Genomic DNA, 15130 nt, shown 5'->3' with positions numbered 1-15130 from the left:
GCTAATCGGAGTCCCCCAAAACTCCCCCTCGCTCCGTTTCAACATATCCTTATCCTATTTCCCCCATTCCCATGCCTATCCCAATATTGAATTACCCACCGATACCCGTGTTCCCAAAAAAATCATAGCCTCCTATGTCCAGTAATCATTCAATAACACCTTCAACCAAACTATCAAGTATTTGTTCACTATTCGGCAAATTCCATTGCCACCACCCCTCACCCTCCCACCAAGTAACACCTCTCCCTCTTTTCCATTTCTGCTCTAGCACTTTTCGAACCTTCTCATCACCACCTATTCCTCCACCTTCCTTGTCCATCCATTCTCTCTCTGCTTTTTCTTTGGCCTTTTTAACCACAACCTCATCATCCTCACATCGATATAGATCGCATTTCGAGCACTCAGTACAACGTCTCCCACCATTTGGTCGAAAGTGTTCACAGAAATGTCGATATCCCTCTCCAGATCCAATGTCCTTGCGACAAACATAACACATTTGATAACCGCAAACACATGTTAATTTGTTACAGCCCGAAGACTTCACAAATGACGTATTGCAACGTGGGCAAGTTCGCTTGATCGCTAAGGACATCGCAAGTTCGACTTGCGTTCTTAAAGCAAGCAAAGAAGACTCGTGACAGATATGAATATCGTTCCATGCTTTCGAACATGAAATACAGGAAGATCTTCCACATCGTTGATTTTGACAGACGAATTTAAGACCATGTTGCTTCCTACGCAAACGAATAACAGATTCTTGGAATTGATCGATAGCATAGTCGCCAAATGTGCGTTTTGAGGAAAGACATAAAAATAGGAAAGAAAAAAGAATGCAAAAAGGTAAAAGGAAGGGTATCATGCCAACGCCCAAAACCACAATTAAAATAGTATAGATAGAAGATGGACCAAGTCGTTTCAAGCGCCACGATTGTTGAGCTTCTGGGAGATATAACTCATCAATCTCAGCATAATTGCAGAATGGGCAACGAATAAGTGGTAGTCCGGTTTTCAAAAGACTGTCTTCGATTAGACGTTCGTCTAGTTTCCGTAGAATCTCTTCACCTTTATCTTCTAAGAAGGCTCGTCGCACCTGCTCCTGTGGAATACATCCTGTGCACTCACCCGCCATGGCCGCGAGGCACCTTAAGGTTCCACCATTGAGATCAATGTTCCTCTGCCATCCTTGTCCGAAAATGGCTTCGTTACCTGCATGTCTGATACATTGAAAACATATAAAATGGCCTCCGATATCACAAGCAGAGAGTTCCTCAAATGCATATGCGGTATAACAACATTCACAATCATGCAAAGCTTCCTGCTCTTCCGCTTCGTGGTTATTTATCTCGAGTGCTAGGGCATGATCTTTCTCCTCTCGTTCCAATAATGCTCGTTCCTGTAAAGGTGTAATGAGAGAATCAAATAATTCTTTGTCCAGTTCCGGTGATCCCGTAGTCTTGATAGTTGGCATTATAGACCCTTGTCCAGACGACTGCCAGACCACAAGAGGGTGGTGCCCTGCTTCCACTGCCGTCAGGGGTTTTCGACGAGAGAAGAATGATGATATAGAAAATCGCCAAGACTTCGAAGATAAATCGACAAGTGTGGGTCGAGCCAAAGTATAAGAATGGTTGCGTTCCGCCAATACTGCATTGATTGTCGACCGCGGCAGACCCTTAAATTCATGATATGCAACTGTCTTTACAGCCTTCTTATATCCTTCAGACCTAAATTTCTCTTCCACGGGTACAATCCCCTTTGAGTCCTGTAGCTTTGTTTCATCTTCATTGCCATCAGCTTTTTCTTTTTCCTTCTCCTTCGACGCGACCCTATATCGTCCCCGCACATATTTCATCTTATGTTTAAGCAAAGCTTCCGTCACGACAGCCAATCTAGATTCTTCTTCGAAGCTCGAAAGCATCTCGCGGAACACCTCGACTTGAACATCGGGGAAGATAGCCGCAAGCGCTTCAAGGCTGTGGTTTAACTCGCGGAGATCGGGTATTTCGGCATCTAGGGGTAGAAGGTTTTCTTTCGTTCGGATATACGGGCTTCTCACTGGATCCGTAGTCAAAGATGCCGCTGTCGCTGACACTTTAGGTGAGGTACTCTTGCTTCTTTCATCAGAAGTAGTTGCAGGTTGTTGTGATGTTGAATCCAGGGTGACTGTGGCTGAGGGATGAGAAGTGTTTTGGTTGGTTGATTTGAGAATTCCCGAGAACACCATCATCGTGGAGTGTTCCTTTAGTAAGGAGTATTACATTGTATCCCGGGAGTATTATGAACGATAATTCGATGTTCCTGAACAGTTACTTGTATCTGAGAATAAAATATATGTCGAATGTTGAGTTGTTTTCGTATAAAACTTATGACGCGGAGTTAGGAATCTAGGGAATGGAAGGGAAGGACCATTCTGTCCGAGAACTTTAAAATTCGAGAAAGCTAATCCCTAATTCGAAAATTTTCCAAAAATGTATGAAACGTATGAAGTGAAGCGAGACATTTAAATTGCATAGTTACTAGTGGAATTTCTTTATACAAGTTCTAGATTCAAGAGTTCTTTATATTCACCTCTAATATTTCTGTATAGTACAAAGTCGAATTCAGCTTCTTGCTGATTCAAGTTCATTTGGTTGTCCTTCGATTGATCAAATCTCATAACCTCTACGCCTCTCATAGACTACCTAGGTATGTGAAATGTAGCACAACTTCTCCATCATCACGGTTCAGTGATTCTCATAATACTCTTCTTCCCAAATTAACTAGAAATAACTCCTGAACGCCGATTTTATTTATTCGCATTAAACCGCTCGTTAGTACAACTTTCTGTCCCATGGCTTCAGTCAGTCCATCTCAAATGACTGGACCAGAATCCCGTCTCCATCCTTTAGCCTTCATATTCGCCTCAATTGCCTTCCAAATATTCTCCACGACTTCCTTATCCCTCCATCTACTAGCTGGACCTGCTTGTGGAGCCCACCTTTCGACTTGCGAAGCCAGAACTCCACTTCCCCATCCCTTCACAGTATCCGGTAGACTTTCTCCTCTGAATCCTACGAACAAGCCTAGGGTGTTCCTGAATAAATCTGTAGGCTGTGGCCATTTATAGTTCTTGAATTGCCAAACTTGACCAGTAGTAAAGACCGCTACGACTCTTGACCAATACTCCGGCTTGAATTGCTCTGGTGTATCAACGATAATGAAACGGATTGGTCGCGCAGGATCTATGGAAGGTATGAAACGTGAGATATGTAGAATTGAAGCCGAGGAACTGGAGGTAGAGCTTGCTGAATCGGGAGGAATGAATGCACCACCTTCGAGGAACGATTTGATATTAGACATGCGAAGAATAGAAGACGCGGATGGAGACAAAAGTATGATGGGATCTGGACGGCGGACAGGTTTGAGGTTATGAGCGAGTGCTGGGTTGTTTGCTAGATTTTGTGCGGCAGCGTGTGCAGCTTTGCGTGAGAGGAATGGAGATGCGAGTTTGCGGACATGAGAGAAATCCTAAATTCAATAAGTCAGTTCTCAATCTCACAAATCCTAATTCTTGTGAAGATTAACATATAATAACAAGCACATACCGTAGGTTTAATCCCCCTCAATACACTATTCCTATCTCCCATCCGCCTTTCCCCATTGTAGATCTCTGCTAGCCTAGGATCAACATTCTTTCCCTGTCTACCTCCCATACCACTGGTGACTGGTGCTATCCCCCCAGCCGCCCCAGAAGCAACCTGCGCCGAGGCTGTCGCATTTGACGTATCTGAAGCTAAAGGCTTAATATATTGCGATTCATCCGACGCGCCCTCCAACCACGTAATAAGATCCAAACGTTCTACAAATGACAAATTTTGGATTTCACCACCAGCGCCGCCCTCTGCCGCCAATTGCGCGCTCAATGTCGTTGATGATGCATTGTATTCTGGGATTGCTAGTTCGCGTTGCTGCCATGCGAAATAGATGCTGCGAAGATTTACAGGTTTGTCCGAGGAAATGAAACGTGTGGCAGTCGTGAATGGAATTGATACTTGGAGGGGTGAGGTAAAGTGGAGGTAGGTTGCTGTTGCCAGACTCAGGTCTACTGAGGATGCTGCGTCTTCTGTGGTAGTGGGTATGCAAGGACTTTCTGAGGCTATCGATTGTCGCAGGAGAAGTAAAGGATCTTGATCGGAAGCAGACATGATGATCAATTCAATCGATGTCAAAAGATGTGATTGCCTTGAGTTTTTGTTTTCGGGATTAAAGAAGAAGCAAGATTGCTGGAAGGTGAGCTATTGCAGCTTGTCGCGAGTGAGCCAAAATAAAATACGGTTGCCGAGTTCAGCCACAGACGAATTGAAATTTCTCGGTTGCTTAAAGTTCACCCTTTTCATTGTATCATCAATGATATCACGAAATTTACAAATACAGAAGGTATATGATGATACAGATTGAAATATAGTCATTCATAAATATTGACAACTTTTTATTCCAGAACTACTATCAACAAGAGGGAAACGAAAAAGTATACAGTAGACCTTTGATCAATTTAGTGACTACAGTACCTAATCAATATCTATTATTAGTCTACAAGCTCCTCTCGAACTCTATCCAGCAACCCATCTCAGAATCGTCCCTTTTCACTCTTGATCTGATATTACTCTTATCTCGATATCAGGCGTTCTACTTCGACTAAAACTAGGCGAGTGACTCTGAGTTCTATTGCGACCATGCATTGGACATACTGCTTGACCTTTGCTCGGATGCATAGGATTTGCAGGGCATAGGGGACTGTTAGGTAAATGATCAGGAACATTGAGTTCAAAGGCATGGGCTTTGGAAAAGTGTTGCGACACAGAAGATCTAATGGGTGTTGAAGGTCTCGATTTGGAGTGCCTTTCGGATTCTGGTGACCCATGACGACTAGTTGGGGTGAACAGCGTTGGCGTTTTTAACAAGTGTCGTAAAGTCGAGCGGTTTGTATCACGTCGCTGTCTCGCCGTGCCACTACAGTGTTTCTCTGGTACCTTTTGCTCACTCTCGTATGGAAACATGTTTGAAAGAAAGCCACGCCGGGGGTCTCGCTTGGGGGACCACAGCGGTGTGTCGACTCGTTGAGCTTCCTAGATTGTGTTGTTAACTAACATTCTGCATCGTCTGGTCAAGCCTGAAAGGTTATAATTTTGAATGGATGGAATGCGTGTGATGACTATTGGGGTCGCGAATCACTTCATCTGGAGATATTCCTAACAAGTACACTTACAGACGGAAGAAAAGTAGGTGCATCAGGTTCCGATATTTCAACTAGAGATGTCAGAATCGAGATTGAAATATTACTCCACAGTGTATCAGTTACCTTTCACGTATGATTTTCCTGCTGCTCCAACATAACGTTGATCGGATCTTGGTGTTCCCATTGGAGTTTTTCCGGCCAATAGATCGCATATGGAGCTAGAGGCTGACATTGAGTTGTCAGATAGCCTCCGATGCCACGGAAGGGTTCCAAATCTCCACCGAGGCTTCGATCCCATTGATGCATTTGAGGATGACGATGTAGCGTTTGGCTGCTCTCCGTATGTATCGAAATAGCCAATGGCACCCTCGAGAACCCGTGCAGTTTGAGGACTAGATGGTGTAACTCGTGAAGACGCAACAGATGGCGTGTCGGGCTTCTGTGTGGATGTTAGCGAACCGTATCAAAAGGAAGGTTATCATTTTATGTGACCTTTTTCTTTCTACTGAAGGGTACTGCAAGATGGAGTCTTAAAGGTGTGTTGCGTTTTGTCTTGCCACAAAGCCCTTCGGATTCAACCGAGGGAGAACCGTTCCGAGAATGGGTTGGTGATATCGATTGTAAGGTATTCAAAAATCTTTCACTTTTACTTGAAGATATAGCGGAGTTTATGGATCCCTTGAACGATTGCCCTGAATACTGTTTGACAACCCTGGAAGAGAAGCTACCCCAAAATCTTCGAGAGCCTTTTGGCGATGTGGATCCCTCAGAGTCATTGCTCGTACTTTCACCAGCTCTTGAAAAGAAATAGGTTTTACCACTTCTAAGTCCTTCTGGATTCGTTATGCTGAGCCCTGCTGGTAGCTCGCGCTCAGCCCAGTATCCTGCTGGAAACCATACCCATTCATAACCTTCACGGGCGGGTCGAGGTGGGTCAATTCCTTGTTGTGGAACAATTGGTCTGGTATCGAAATTTATCGGTTCATTCCAATCCGAGTTGCTATGAGATGGGCCTTGTACTGGGGTCTGATTAATCGAATCACTGGGAATTGGATCAAAAAGCCTAGTAATGTTCCAGTCTTGGACGTCTTTCCTTGGAGACTTTGATTCTACAGTAGAACCAGGGTTGTTTACAATAGTGGATCCGTGGGGACTCTCCTCGATTTCTGGAGAATTCCGCTTAGTCCAGAAAGATAAGGGAGATGAATAGTTTGGCGAATCTTCGCTTGTCTTCTTTGCCCGCTTGACTACCTTTGAAGTAAAATACGACGAGCCACGGAAACTGGAAGGGGGTGTACAAGAAGAATTTGCAGGAGGAGATGATGACCCATCCGTGCTTTGTTTAAATCGACGGAGACTTGGACGTCTCATGACGCTTTGCGCCATACGATTACCGATATTCAAACTCGAGCATGTGCCATTAAATGATGTATAACAGATATAAAGGATATAGGAACATCTGTAATAGGGTGGACAAATGGGGGAGAAGCAAACTGTATTGATTTGCAATGATGAGGGAGATCAACCTCTTAAAAAATACAAGAACGCAAGTCGTGGATACTTTTTTGGATTTAGACTACATCCATCAACCGTCTTTGGCAGGTGCGTCAATACAGTTCATAGTTGGGCGACAATAACCGTAAACTCACTGGGCAGGTACCTTCTCCCTTTGACAACGGTTCAGTTCTGTATCCCAAATTGGGATTACATAGAAACATACATTAACACCCAATTTAGGACTTATCGTCTCCAAATTAGGGTAGATTAATCCTAGAAAGTCAAGCATTCAAGAACTATCTGGCACTGGCCATAATTGAATGGTAAACATCTGCTTTAATTTTGAGACTTTATGAATCAACTCCACTATCAAGGTCATTATGAACACGCTATACAGAAGTTGTACATTACCATGCACACATCCATCATCTCTTCTCTCCTCCCATCCCCCCCTCCCATCTCAATATCCTTTCAGAACGCCACCATCCCATCCCATTTTAATCTACCCACTCCCACCTTGCTCAACCTCCTTCGCAACTCTTGCTTCCATTTTCCTCCTTGCCGCTAAAATCATCTCCTCTCTCCTCTTCTGCAAAAGCGCTTGTCTTTCATTTTTATTAGAACTCCAAGCTGCACCCCCTCCTTGCTTCTGTTTCGATTCTCGCTCTTCAGCTTCTCGTTTTTCCGCTTGTTCTTCTGCTAGTTTCGCTTTCAGATTGTATCGTGTTATTAAATCTGGTTGGGTGGGCTTAGAAGTTTGGATTGATGTTGAAGAGGCGGCGGCGGGTGCTGGGAGCGGTGGTTGAAAAGATTGAGGAGGCTTGCATGATATTAGCAAATGTATATCAGGTTAGATGAGAAGAATATGTATTAAATATAAAGTTTGCCGCAAAACATTCAAAACAAAGCAAAGATATAGCAATACTCACAACTTCTAAGCCTCTCCCACTCAATATCCGCTCCGTGGTAGCCACTACGTTTCCCCCATTCCGCTGCAAATCCCACATAATACTCCTCCTCGACACCTGTGGAAACATCTGTTGTATACGCTCTACATCTGCCTCTCGTGCCCGAACATTACTTGCGCTATTGCGATTCGAACCCGAGGAGCCATTATTGGACCCGGAGAAGAATAAATATCGCACTGCGAACGCTCCGACTAGGATTATGATGAGAAGTTGTGGGATGTTGACTGTTTGATCAGACATTGTGAGAATTGAATGCTTTGCGCTTCAGATATTAAAAAAGGGAGAGGTCGAAAGTTTGGAGTGTGTCTGCAATGTGCCGAATGGTGGGATGAGTTGCTGGTTAGGGATTTTGAGCTAAACCGAGCAATAAAGGAAGCTCGAGTGGATCTGCGGAGATATTGATCGTATCGGAGCTGATAGCGGAATAGCTGATTCTCTTGGCTAAAATAATTATCTATGACCAGACAAAATCCAGAGCAACTTGGTGCTACCTACCCAGATGGAACTTTAGAGAGCATCGATGTACATCACAAATTATAAATTGGGTACTTTAAATGTTATGACACAGCAAGTGTGGCTTTAGTTGATTGTTCGTCTAAGGTTATGGAATGACCCGAAGTCAGCCCGGGATTTTGATCTTGCGTAGGTATACACTCAAAGAAAGAACCATGAAACATACCTGTTCATCAAAATAATAATCGAACTCATTCTAATAACTGACATTCCAAGTTTCAACATCTGTAGGTTCTCTTGTTTATATCTTTATCACAACCATTGGATCACTTTTAGCTTCAATGGATTCCATTTCTGGAAATGTTCACATAAATGTTTGAGATATAAGTATATCAATTCACAATCAATATGTACTCCAGAGCTTGGAATCGTCCCAATATTTCTCCTTTATTGAATCATATTCTTCCATAAAGTCCCACGGGTATCATACCAATTCACGCCTTAAAACCATTAAACCAAGTAGTTGCGACTACGTCCTCAATATCATTACATTTCCAGAGCTCAATACCCTCGGCTTTGTGATCGGTTTTGTTCTGTCCCAACGTCTTCGTATCACTTTGCACTGTATAATTTATCCTTCCAACTCAGCATGATAAGTCGGCGGAGGCGGAATCGCCCTATTTCCTATATCTTGTCTGCCTGATTCATCCCTCCTTTCATGCGCAGGATTCGGATTGCTATATCCAGACTGGGAAGAGGCAATGCGATAATGAGCCGCGGCTCCCTGGGTTCCTGGGTTTGGTGGTCGAGATGAATTCCACATATTGCTTCCAACTGGGTTTTGCCACGACGCTATTCTTTTCCTGTTATCATTGTGCATGCTATCAGCAGAGCTTTGGTAAGACACGCGGCCTGTTGGATTTCCTGAGCCCTGATCAGAACCGTTCCAAGATGATGCACTTTCGCGGCGGACATCTAGAGCTCGAGGATAAGCTGAGGGATCGTATTTGGGATAGATGGGCTTTTCGTTAAACTCGGGGTTTGCTTGAGGTTGAGGTGGGCCAACTCGAAGAGCGGGATGTACTTGCGAAGTCTGTAGTTGAGGACTCTGTGAGGTTATTGGCGGGCACACCTTTGATTTCTGTGAAGCTGGTGTGTTTTGCGCAGCAAATGTAGAGTATTGTGGTGATCTAACTTCCGACTCTGCAGATACACTATCGTTATCATAATCGCTGATTGGAGAATATGTAGTCGATGGTTGTGATAAGGGCGTTTGTGTTGAAAAGGGTCGTTGTCGTTGTGTGGCATATTCTGGTGTACTGAGGGTCCTCTCATTCAGTCGAGCATTGCTGATAGAGCGATCTAGAAGTTGAGCCTTAACCAGTAGACGGTTTACTAACGCGGAGTGTGATTTCTTGAGGGTTTTCTTTACAAAGCTTGTCATAACAATATTGCATTTCATGTCAACATCCTCTCTCAACCATAACCCGTGTAAAGGTACATTAACTCCCATTTCGACTGGCGCAACTGGTTCTCCGGGTAGCGACCCACCAAGAGTCCACTTTCCTCTGATGTTCAATCCCAGGGGCGCATAGCAGTGTGTTTGCAGTCCATTTTCGAGATCGTGAAAGCAGCAGGTATACGAGACTTTTCCGGACATCAGTCCCCCAGGAAGATATTGTACTCGATCTGTCAAAGAGTACCATAAACAATGATATTCTTCGGCAGTAGCATTTGGTGGAGGTTTGATCGGATGACGTTCTTCCACTAGAGGATTCAAATCTATCATTTCGACATGCGAGCGCAAAGTTTCCATAACTGTCTCTCGTGTGATACCTGTTGGTAACGGCGTCACCGTTGTGAAGACGGTCCTCTTAGACATGATGATTGTAAGTAAAGTTTAATAAGTTGTCGATCAAAAGGAAATAGATCGAGAGGCTCAGGATCAAGATACTGCAGTCGATGAAAAGAAAATCAATACGACAGTAACACCTATGAAACTGGAGATCTATAACATGAGACGAACTTATTCAGCTCCAGAAAGTGCACCCGGGAAACAAACAAATGTTAAATCATACATTTATTTGTTATTCTAGATAGATAGATAGATAGATTAATACCTTAGTACCGGTAGGTAAATAGGTTACCCCGCCCCCAACATAAATCTAACGTGAGACGTCTATCTCTCTAAAATAGAGTTACCAATGCGAATTCCGACAAATCATCTTCTCAGCTCAGCACGATTAGTTTTGCGCGCCACCAAAGCACCAAAATGTAATGAATTATTTTTTCACTCTGGTGATTCAGAGGTGGTCGACGCTTGCTGCGGTTCGGGTAGTGAGAATCCGATAGCTGCTTACACAGGTATTTTGGGGAGTATGTTTGTGTGTATGGCGTAGGAGAAAATATATATATGGATATTTGGATTGGATATGATTGATGTTATTCTTATAGTTTTTGTACTTGCTGAATTAGGAATCAAATGACTCCTTTGAGTTTGTTAAATAGGTACCTAGGCTGGAATTGTGAATACAATATTTAAAACGCAAAATATGATAGAGAAAGGAAACGTGATGTATCAGATTGCTAGTCTAATTTTAGCTACTAGGTCGGTGGAGCGAACATTTGGGACGATGAATTAAATTCAAGCTAAAACGTAAATGAAGGAGGGCAATGTATGAATGTTTGAATTAGACGCTGGAATCTAGAGGATAGAGTAATTTAGAAAAATTAATGATTGGCTTGATATTAGAATTTTGCAGTGGATGATGTGAGGATTGGAGGCGCCGTGGGCTTATGGGTATGTAAGCGGATTTGAAAATTGATAGGCGAAGTTTGTGGTTTTGGAATCTTGGGGCGCGGCGGTAATGGATTTTCTGTTTCTATATTGAATCATCTTGGAATATTGGAGTTTCTCTTGTTTGATTTGGTGCAGTTGAGTATCGTGAATGGTGTATTATTTGGAGGGTAGTTGGGCTGAGTGTAAAGGATGTAGTTCAGATTTGCGCTGAATGATTTATAGCGACTATTGCTGAGTTGCAGTACTATACCTATTCTGAAATGTTGATCACAATTTAGAATTTCTGGATAATGTACCATTAGCAAAATGAAGTTAATATCTGAAGCACTTCAGAGGGCTATGAAAGCAATCCAACATTAAATTATAAAATGTATTAATATTTATTTTCGTTACTCAACGCTATAGAATCATGATATCATACTACCAGTATTTTTTTAAGATGACTCCATCTCCCTAGAAGGTAAATATGCACATGAATCTCTAGACCAACCATTACACCATTGGCGCATAATACGTGCATTTAGTTCAGAATCGAATTCTCTCAGACCACCAAGACGAGTGCCTAGTAATCACAACAATCACAAAGCAGCCATAACCATGGCAGCAGCAGCACCACCAACAACCCATTGTGCCTTGGCGGTAATCATAGGCATACCTCCGGTGGAAGTAGCAGATCCTGCAGCAGATCCTGAACCAGATTTTGAAGCAGAAGCGGAGGCGGAAGCACCAGATGCAGAGCCGGTAGTGCTTGCTGGGCCAGCGGTGATGGTAACGGGGACACCGGTGAAAATTTCAGCGTACTCAGTGCCACTGACGGTTGTAGTCTCGATGGAGGAAAAGGTTGTTGATGCTGCGGCTTCAAGTTCGGTGTAGCTACAGACTCCAGTAGAAGTACCGGAGAGGACACAGCCAAGTGTCATTGTACTATGAGGGTAAATGTTAGTCTTGGAATTCCAAGCATATGATGTAAATACGTACGCGTCACCGGTTGGGTATGATGAGCCGGAAACACTGTCCGTGACGGCAAAGTCTTCGGCATCGCCAATCGTGTAGGTATAAGCGATTGTTGAAGGGCCTTGCGTAAAGGTGAAGTTAGGAGGAACACCACAATCGTAGCTGTCATCGTAGTAGGAAGAAGTGGTAGCTGGAGCAGCGGTTTTAGAACCACAGGCAATGGAGTAGGTGGTAGCAGTAGCGTCCTAGATAACCGTTATGGTTAGAAAATCTTTGCGGTTCTGTGATTTACAGATATAACCTACGGAAGCAATAACAGAACCAACATATGGAGCTTGTTCAGAACTGTTGTACCCATAGTCGAATCCAACAAGGAACAAATCTGTTACAGTAGTTGTCTGAGCTGTGACAGCAGTACCCATAAGGGCAGCGGCAAAGGTTGAGATGGAAATGGCGTGCATATTGGCGAAGGTTTGATTAGTAAAGTCTTGAAATGGGTCGATTTGGTAGTTTTATTGCATTAAAGGTCTTTTGCTGGAAGTTCTGTAAAAGGAATGAAGTTGAAGTTGGATTTGAAGTTGGTGTTGAAGCTGAAGACGAAAGACGGAGTATTTAAATCTACGTCTTACTGATTATTCGCAGCGGCTTTTGTCCTGTCTTGGAGTTGGAGAGTGATGCTATCTTCTATGCCCCTGTCTTGCTAGGTATTCCTCCACTAATAAGCATAAGACTGATATCTGGGCATCTGATAAACCTCCGATTGGATAAATAAGATTGGATTTAATGGATTGTCCTTGTGTGACAGCGGCTACTTCAATATTTTCCCCTGTTTACTAAGAGAGAACAGCGGCCCTTTGATCCCGTTTAGGAACTACGAAATCTACGATGTAGGATTTTTACATCGCTTAAAGTCTAGATGGATAGGCATCGGCTAGGGAATGATGGGAGTCATCGGGCTTTTGACATACAATTGTCTGATCTGCACAGGGATCTGGTACATCATTTCATTCCATTGAATTCATTATGACGAGAAAGATCGATTTACATTTAAGCTTGATGATTTTTTGGATTGATTGGACATCTGCAGCTGGAAACCTGCAATGAAAGCAAAAGCCACTGTTGTCTGCAAGATTACTTGACAACCGGATTGAAATAGAGGAGATGAGTAGATAGATGCATGTTACAGTTCACTCGTGTGATCTTACCGCACGAGCGCACCTCAGAGTCTAGAGACCGACTCAAGGAAGAATGCCAAGAAAAGAAGCCCCTTTAATCATCAAAATGGGGAAGTGGGATTAAGTGGGTCAATCATTTTCACTATCCTCAATCTGCTCAAGCTTCAGGCACCAGATACAAATTTTCACAGAACTCACCTGGCATTGCGGCACAGCACGGGAGTCACGGGAAGTGAAGTGCCACATCGACTTTTCTTTAATGTCAAGCAATACATTAGACACGTTTACAACGACAAAGACATCATCATCGTCATCATCATCATCATCATCATCATCATCACCCTCATCACCCTCATCATCCAGTTCAACAGCTGTAGAGCCTCTATCATCATCGTCGCCATCATTCAATATCGACAACTACACTCCACCTCTCCGTCACTACACCCAATGAGAATTAATCCTTGATCTCAATCCCAGTGGGTCGACTCCTCTAAATAATATGGAAATCTACACGCACATACCCAAAACCCAAGAATTCCATTCCGAAATCCTGAGTCTAGCTTTTCAACTCATTAATCCTTTCTCAGGAATTTCAAACTCTATTTGAGGATCAACAACTTTATTTGAAGCTCATACAAAGAGTTCTATCGCGTCAGGTATATTTACTCGCTGCTTATAGTATCGTATAATCGCTAGATAATACATTCTTGGTATGTGTAGAAAAGATCGAAACTTCAAATCCATGATCCTGGGTTCAAAATGTACAAAGTTGTATCTCTTCTGGGATTTATTCCGGGAACTCCAGGATTCAGGTATCTCCAGGTTTTCCACAAACATTAGTAGAAAATGCAGGTCGCTCTTGGAATGAATAATACGAATTAGTCCTGATAAAAGCATTCAAGTGCTTGTTGACAATTGGATTCCTTGCCGCAATATTATCAATTCTGCAAATACCTCGTGTCAGGAGGGAGGGACAAATGCAAGGGAGAATTATTTCTATGGGATCTTCCCAGATCAATGTCCCTCCACCCCTCCGAGCGCTCATTTGTTGCACATCGCACTTTAGAAAATGGGTCTTCAGCAAGTTTACGAATGTTTTGTTGCATCTCGCACTTTGGAGGCGTCTGTCGATCACACACTTAGCTTCATGTCCCGAGTCATGCAATGCATATGAAATTATGAATTGTTTGTTTGCGGTATGGACAACTCTCGGCGCATGCACGGGAAGGGAGAAGCTATACAGTTGAAGCCGTTTATTTTCTCATAATCCAAGTCTACACTCTGTCTTGAGATTGAAATAAGGTTTGGAGGATATGGAAGGAACCGTGACTAACGCAATTGGTTGTTGCCTTCAGTTCCTTCACTCGCCAATTCTTATCATGGTTTCCTTTCCAATTACGTAGGGATTTGCATCCCTACATCTTCCTGTAAGATAGCAGTGCTATTTTTCCTCGTATCGTTCTCCACCTGCTTGTCTTGTTTCCTCAGCACTTTCATTGGGGTTTTCCCGTCCCTCCTATCGATCCCTTTCCATGCGTCTATTTGTTTCTGCGAAGCTTTGCTCATTTCCGTTCCTTGCACACTTATGTCTCTAGGGTCTTTCATAACGGCATGTTATCAAGTATACCAAGACCTTCGCTTTTACCGTTCTGAGGAATCTAGTGGTGCACAAATCGGAGTAGTAATCTGATTCGAACATAGATTTCTGTGAAATCTTAGACTTCTCCAAGAATATCTCAAGTATGGGAAGTCTCTCGATTTAATATCTTTTATTTAAGAGAAAAGAAAATGCCTGACAATGCTGTGCCTCAAGAAATCATGCGGCACATTCGATATAAAACTGAAAGCGCAGCATACGACGTGATGCTTACATTTAGTGGGGGCTGTTTCATTCAGTAACACCGCATATTCACAGCCTTTGATCGCCCCCAGTGTATAAAACAACTGAGCAGGTATATATGTTTACAGATTGTCCAAAAGGGTGTTCGTATACTCAAACTTGTGAAACTGGGTCCCTTCGCATCCTCTGAGAAAACTTCGAAATTTTAAATCTGCCGTAGCGACCCAT

General features: G+C 43.2%; 7 protein-coding genes across 7 annotated transcripts; all 7 read right to left on the bottom strand.

The window, feature by feature from the left end:
* Positions 1–145: 145 nt before the first annotated feature.
* EAE97_008512 (uncharacterized protein) lies at positions 146–2227 on the bottom strand (the record flags this gene model as incomplete). The annotated part of the gene is made up of 1 exon (XM_038879027.1): positions 146–2227. One exon carries the CDS (start codon positions 2225–2227, stop codon positions 146–148), a length of 2082 nt encoding a protein of 693 aa, XP_038730109.1.
* A 623-nt stretch (positions 2228–2850) lies between these two features.
* On the bottom strand, positions 2851–4184 carry EAE97_008511 (uncharacterized protein; the record flags this gene model as incomplete). The annotated part of the gene is made up of 2 exons (XM_038879026.1): positions 2851–3507; positions 3585–4184. The coding sequence occupies 2 exons, from the start codon at positions 4182–4184 to the stop codon at positions 2851–2853; spliced, it is 1257 nt and encodes a 418-aa protein (XP_038730108.1).
* Positions 4185–4622: 438 nt separating this feature from the next.
* On the bottom strand, positions 4623–6586 carry EAE97_008510 (uncharacterized protein; the record flags this gene model as incomplete). Its single annotated transcript, XM_038879025.1, has 4 exons — positions 4623–5105; positions 5246–5286; positions 5339–5654; positions 5708–6586. 4 exons carry the CDS (start codon positions 6584–6586, stop codon positions 4623–4625), a joined length of 1719 nt encoding a protein of 572 aa, XP_038730107.1.
* A 628-nt stretch (positions 6587–7214) lies between these two features.
* Positions 7215–7920, bottom strand: EAE97_008509 (uncharacterized protein; the record flags this gene model as incomplete). Its single annotated transcript, XM_038879024.1, has 2 exons — positions 7215–7532; positions 7642–7920. 2 exons carry the CDS (start codon positions 7918–7920, stop codon positions 7215–7217), a joined length of 597 nt encoding a protein of 198 aa, XP_038730106.1.
* Positions 7921–8764: 844 nt separating this feature from the next.
* EAE97_008508 (uncharacterized protein) lies at positions 8765–10015 on the bottom strand (the record flags this gene model as incomplete). The annotated part of the gene is made up of 1 exon (XM_038879023.1): positions 8765–10015. The coding sequence occupies one exon, from the start codon at positions 10013–10015 to the stop codon at positions 8765–8767; it is 1251 nt and encodes a 416-aa protein (XP_038730105.1).
* Positions 10016–11266: 1251 nt separating this feature from the next.
* EAE97_008507 (uncharacterized protein) lies at positions 11267–12522 on the bottom strand. The gene is made up of 3 exons (XM_038879022.1): positions 12193–12522; positions 11912–12132; positions 11267–11857 (listed from the first exon to the last, which is right to left on the bottom strand). Exons 1-3 carry the CDS (start codon positions 12346–12348, stop codon positions 11512–11514), a joined length of 723 nt encoding a protein of 240 aa, XP_038730104.1. The 5' UTR covers positions 12349–12522; the 3' UTR covers positions 11267–11511.
* Positions 12523–13191: 669 nt separating this feature from the next.
* Positions 13192–13603, bottom strand: EAE97_008506 (uncharacterized protein; the record flags this gene model as incomplete). Its single annotated transcript, XM_038879021.1, has 2 exons — positions 13192–13444; positions 13584–13603. 2 exons carry the CDS (start codon positions 13601–13603, stop codon positions 13192–13194), a joined length of 273 nt encoding a protein of 90 aa, XP_038730103.1.
* Between the last annotated feature and the right edge of the window lie 1527 nt (positions 13604–15130).

Source organism: Botrytis byssoidea (genome assembly GCF_014898295.1).
Source record: "Botrytis byssoidea strain MUCL 94 chromosome Unknown BBYS_018, whole genome shotgun sequence".
Lineage (NCBI taxonomy): Eukaryota > Fungi > Ascomycota > Leotiomycetes > Helotiales > Sclerotiniaceae > Botrytis > Botrytis byssoidea.
Note: the sequence above shows the minus strand (reverse complement) of the source record. Positions and strands in the feature narration are given on the sequence as shown.

Coding starts and splice junctions, on each gene's coding strand:
- EAE97_008507 (XM_038879022.1), bottom strand. CDS start 12,348: ATGCACGCCATTTCCATCTCAACCTTTGCCGCTGCCCTTATGGGTACT. Junction 12,133..12,192: donor TTGGTTCTGTTATTGCTTCC/GTAGGTTATATC, acceptor ACGGTTATCTAG/GACGCTACTGCTACCACCTA. Junction 11,858..11,911: donor TCATACCCAACCGGTGACGC/GTACGTATTTAC, acceptor TTACCCTCATAG/TACAATGACACTTGGCTGTG.